The sequence below is a fragment of the Neophocaena asiaeorientalis genome, unplaced genomic scaffold (genome assembly GCF_003031525.2).
Source record: "Neophocaena asiaeorientalis asiaeorientalis breed wild unplaced genomic scaffold, Neophocaena_asiaeorientalis_V1.1 scaffold606, whole genome shotgun sequence".
NCBI classification, from domain to species: Eukaryota; Metazoa; Chordata; class Mammalia; order Artiodactyla; family Phocoenidae; genus Neophocaena; species Neophocaena asiaeorientalis.
In genome coordinates this window covers 772,556-778,033 of record NW_020173687.1, presented here as the reverse complement: position 1 = coordinate 778,033, position 5,478 = coordinate 772,556, and the positions used below count along the sequence as shown (strand labels likewise).

General features: G+C 59.2%; 1 protein-coding gene across 1 annotated transcript in view; it reads right to left on the bottom strand.

Annotated features, from left to right (window-relative positions):
* YTHDF1 (YTH N6-methyladenosine RNA binding protein F1) overlaps positions 1–5,478 on the bottom strand; it is a 13,984-nt gene that overhangs the window by 5,068 nt on the left and 3,438 nt on the right. The window contains 1 exon segment of the mRNA XM_024750355.1: positions 1–783. Coding sequence (XP_024606123.1) covers positions 1–765 — 765 coding nt within the window. The 5' untranslated portion in view covers positions 766–783.

The window sequence follows — 5,478 nt, the reverse complement described above, 5'->3', positions numbered from 1 at the left end:
AAGGGGCTGCAGGGCCGGCTGGGGCTGGGGGGCCCCCTGGGGGGCCGGCTGGGGCTGCGGAGCCGGGGCCTTGGGCACGGGCCCCTTGTTGTCCCAGGTGCCAATGTCCATGTTATGCTTTATGGGCGGAGGGGGCAGCGCGCCCCCGACGGCGGGCCCGCTCTTCGCCTTCATCTTCGGCTGCAGTTTGGCGGGCTTGCTGGCGATGGCTGCCCACGAGGTCGGCTTCGACACCGGCATGGTCACGTTCGTCCCGCCGCTGCCGGAAAGGATGCCCGTCATCGCCACGCTGCTGACGACCGATCCCACCGTCTTGACTGCAGAGGTGGTGACATCCCCGATCTTGAGGCCCACCATGCCCTGCTCCAGGCTATTCATTCCAGGGGCCTTGTTGAGGGTGTCGCTGTGAAAGCCCGTCTGTCCGTCCACGATCGTGCCGCCCAGGGAGCTCGGCGGGTAGGTGTAGCTGTTCCCGTAAGCTGAACTCTGAGCCTGCTGCCCCTGAGACCCACTCGCCCCCCAGGCCGAGAAGGCGGGGTTTTCGGGGAAAAAGTTAAACCTGTGCTGATAGATGTTGTTCCCCAGGCCCCCAGGCTGCCCGAAAACAGCATCGTGCATAAAATGATGGTCTCCGTTACTGAGCTGTCCGTAGGTGGTGAGGTATGGGATTGGAGGATCCCCTCCGGTAGACCATGGCGCTTCATTGAGGGAATAGGGAAATCCGATGGATGGTGGGTAATAGCTGGACAGGTAGGGGTCGGCCATGGAGGGGTAACTGTTACTCTGCGAAAACAAGCACGTGATGAGTTAGACGTGTCCCGACACGGAGGAAGCGCTGCCACGTCAAGCGCACCCACTTCAGCGCAGGCTGGTGGGGAATAGGCCTGTGCAGCACCGGCTCCCCTCCCAGCGGGCCCAGCCAGGACAGAGACGGCGACGCCCAGACGACCCAGGGGCCACTCCAAACAAAAGGACCACTTGCAACTGATCTGGATTCAAGTTAGGTGACAGCAATCTTCTCAGCAACCCCTCCACTGCACCTTGAAGAGTGGCCCACTTCAAGGCACTCAGCCTGAGGAACAGGTCCCTGTCCCACTGGCAATAATGCTTACACAGGACACTGACAGCACGGACAGCACAGCGCCAAGTGAGCAAGCTTTAAGGGGCAGCAGCCACGAGCTCAGGGCTACAGGCGTGCTGATGACCCACCTGGATGACCCCCAGGACTCCCGCCCTGCCCCTACCCCTGAGCCCAAAGGGGTCTGGCCCCCTCAGTCCCCACCGTTTCCTGGGGCTCTCAGAGGGGAGCTGGCTACAGCGGGGAGACCCTTACTGAAAACGTGCCTCCGTGTGATGGCCGGAACCCCTGGGAGGAGTTTAAGTAGCAGCAGGGCCTCCCCTTGGGGGGGGCGGGGTTCAGGAAAGCTGCCCAGGGCCGGGTTTAGACCTGGGGTCAGCAGTTCTGGGAAGACGTCTCCTTGCAGAGAGACTCACCCAGGGGTTCTAGTCAGAACTGGGCCCGAGAGCGGAAAGGCTGTGAAGGAAAGCAAGAGCGGGGGCAAACGTGGAGTTCTCTGGTCCGATTTCTGCATAGTTCTCCCAAGTAACCAGAAAGTTCTACAAGCAGAGCGGCGGCTGGAGCCCTCCTCCCCGACCCCGCACCTGTCGTCCAGTCAGAGGACCCGCTGCCCTGGCCGGCAGAGGGTGGCTGGTGTCCCAGGTGACTGGAGGAGGCTCTGCTTCACTGGAATGAGAACAGGGAGTAGCTCTCCGGAGCCCCCAGAAGTCCCGTGGGGGACAGGCCAGCTCCTCGGCACATCCCGGCCCAGCACGGGATGTGCTGACCCAGGCACCCGCCGCCGGTCCCCACTGACACCTCCTCCCCCCTGCCCCATCCTAGGATTCCTGGGGCTTTGGGAATCACGCCTCCTTCCTGCTGGCTGCTCCACTTGATGGCAGACTATTCCAGAAGCACTTTTAAAATGGAGTAATGACTATTTGCTTGTTAACACGAATCCTTGAGATTCTCAGGGGGTAGAAAAAGCCAGACAAGTGGCCGTCATCAGTGCTCTGAATGCAGGGGAGCCGTATGAGCCACTGCCCTTGAAAGGATCTCAGTGACTCTGGCCCCCGCACCGTGGCCCCCCCAGCCCCGCCTCCCTGCTTGCCTCCACCCACCCTGTGCCCGCAGGAGGGGCTGCTCTGAGGAGAGTCAGTCCCTGGGAGGCCAGGGTGGCGGACTTGCCCTGTGAGGTGGGGCAGCCCCAGGGGTGGAAGCCTCCAGCCTCTGACCTTGGCGCCCACCGGTGTCTCAACAGCACAATGGGGACAAGCCTTCTGAAGGGAGGCCAGCACTCCCCTCCCCCGTCAGCTGGGCACCCACCTCAGCAGTGGCGGGGCCACATCAACGCGTCCTCCCTCGCACACAAGGAATGCACTCGGGAGAAGAGAGGACCCAAGGGCTGCGTGGCATCCTAACCACACAGCCACGCATCCAACCATAGCCACAGAAGCACGGCCACGGAACACTGAGCCCACGGGGCCAGCACCTCCCTTCTGACCCGCGCTTCAGCCTTAAGCACAACAGGACTTCACTTAGAACGTGAGCCCACACGTACTGTGTTAACCTTGGCACGTCCCGCAAGTCCACCCCAACCTCACTATTAATGCAGAAGCCCAACACCCTGGTCACACAGACCCCATCGTGCAGATGGGCAGCTCTCAGCCACCTCCAGCCAGGACTGTCCAGGGAAAGAGGAGGCGAGCCAGCCGGCACCCCCGAATCCTCCACCCAGCCACAGGCAGGACCAAGGCGGAGGCAGCCCTGGGAGGACTCCAACCGCTCCTCCCACAACGTGTCAATGCAGGTAGGTCACTACGAGGAGAGCACCAGTGAGGCTGCAGCTCTTTACTGCAAAATCGTGAAATAACCTGGACTGCAGCTCTCCCCTGAACACTTAAATTCATACAACAAAAGGAACGAAGACGCCTCACTTCAAGTTCACAGGGTAAGAAGCTGTGGTTTACTAAGAAGATGCCGCGTGCCACGCGCACCGCCATCCCCAGGGCTCCGAGCTGGCCCTGGCCGAGCCCTCCCGACATCGTCTGTCCCCACCAGGCCGCATGCAGTGACCTCCGGTGCTGGGAACTGAATCCATTTTCATCCGCTTACTGGCAGCCCATCTTCTACCATATCTGCTGGGTCTCCTTCCAAACTCCAGGAGTGAAGCAGCGGAGTAACAGGCAAAGCTGCCAGGAACAGCAGGAGAACCCGGGGGGCCTTCCCTGCTGCGGTCCGCATCCCCCCGCCCCGCCCCCCGCCACCAGGGCTCGGGGCCACTGTCCGCAGTGCTCGGGCTGACTGTCCCAGCCCCGAGTCACAGCGAAACTGAACCGTGCCACTCGGAGAGCTGCGACACAAGGCCGCCAGGGGCACCGCAGGGTTCGGGCACTGCTCGAGCTCACACCCAGCCCCTCAGAAGCCCGCCCAGCCACGGCCTCAGGCTCTTCAGAGCCACGCTCCCCAGCTGGGCTCCTGCGACAGCAAACACGCCATCTACTTAGTCAGCTGTGCAGCCCAGGTAAAGAGGCCCAAGTTCACCTGCCAGGGACGTGGGTGCAGAAACCAAAGGGATGACGACAAATCGCGCCCTTTCTCTTAGTGCATTAATACTTCTGTGCAGAGGTATCGCGGGGCTACTCAAAGGAGCAGCATGGAACAAACTCTTTTAAGGACGACACAGGTAAAACCGCGCCCCCCCCCGAAGACCACTTTCACGTGTGACACGTCTAACTGTAGCCTTTGTATAACTTAGGGACTCAAGAAAGGGAGGCTGACAGGTCTCCAAGGCAGCATGAGTCTAGTGACAGTAGAAAAGGCACCCCCAAGCGTTGGACTTTCAGGGTGCCTCCTTGTCACCGAGTCAAAAGCGATAAACAAAATGGGCACTCCAAACAAAATAAACTCCAACAGCCGTGACAGTTACCCCTAGATGACTTTCTTTGAAAAACCAGACAGCAAAACACGATAAACCCATAAACCTATTCTATAATTAAGTTTTTTATACTTAAAACAAAACTTAACCAGGTTTATAAAAAACCCTCATGCTCAATGACCAAAACCACCTGCCTGAAAGTTGGAACGTTTGATTTCTAGATCCATTCTTCTGAGAAGTTCTGAAATTACTCAAATGCTTTACGGTTCACAAACAATAAAGTGACTCAGCCATTACAGTGACCAAGAAGAGGGATTGGAAGGAGAAACAGAAAGCCCAAGGCTTCAGACGCCCAAGGCACATGGAACACCTCGTACGCTGAGAAGCATTTACGTGGGGGATGCAGGGGGCTGGAATAAACTATGCAAGAGGGGAGGTACCAAGGGCAATTGTGAAAGCAGTGTCGAAGTGACCCAGGGCTGAGAGCAGGCCCCCCACGCCCACAGCTCCTGGGGAAAATCCTGGGGTGCGGCTGGCCGCTCGCTTTTCCCGGGCTTCAGGCTGCAGGTCAGGTCAGAGGAGACCATGGCTTCCGACACCCACACAATTTCTGCGCTTGTCTCCCGCCTTGAGGTGCGCGGCTCTGAGCAGCTTCACAGCGGTGAGCGGTGTGTCCCGATGCCACTCGGCGGTACCATCGCCGCGTCTGAAGGATGCCCCCGGCTCCCAGACGCAGCCACAGGCAACCAGTGCCCATGAGCAAGCGCTCCCCCTGACCCCCGCCCAGGCCCCCGGAGCCACTGTGGAGCAGCAGGAAAGCGCGGGCTGAGCTCCTCCAGGCTCTCTGCACGGGGCAGGCGCTGCGAGAAGGCGTCGGTGCGTCCAGCTTTGTGCCGCTGGGGGAAACGCCCCCAACCCTGACAGAAACGCTGGGTGACAGCTGAGCACCATTTCCAAGGAAGGAGCCTTCAGGGTGGCCAGACAGGAGCTTCTTGCCAAGAGAGCAGAGAGGCGTAAGTGTCAGCTCGACCACGGAGGACGGACGGCACGTGAGAGACAGTGGACACGAGGTCTCGAAGAGATGCCACACTGACCCTCAAGTGGCGGACACCCCACAGCACTCCGGGCAGCTCTACCCACATCTCATCAGAGGACTCAATCAACAGCACGGCTTAAACCACCTACAAATGATCAGCCCTAGAACCTGAAACGAGTAAATTTATACAACATTCCTAAAAGGTGAATGCTTCTCGTTACACTTAGAACACAGCTGAATTATTAAAGAGGAAAAACGAAAAAGTTGACTTTTCTCCGTTCTGTCTACGTCACACGCGACCGGGCACGCTGACAAGGCTGCCGACAACTGAGTGCTGGAGTGCAGACGCAGAATCCCCGGTAACCCCTCCGTCCACACGCTCGGCCTGGCATTTGGCCAGCAGCACCTACGCCAAACTCAGAGGCACTGTCTCCAAAACTCTGAGCAGGAACTTTCTGGGTCCTTGCAGTCTTTCCTTACCTTTCAGAGAAAAAAACAGAGAACGAG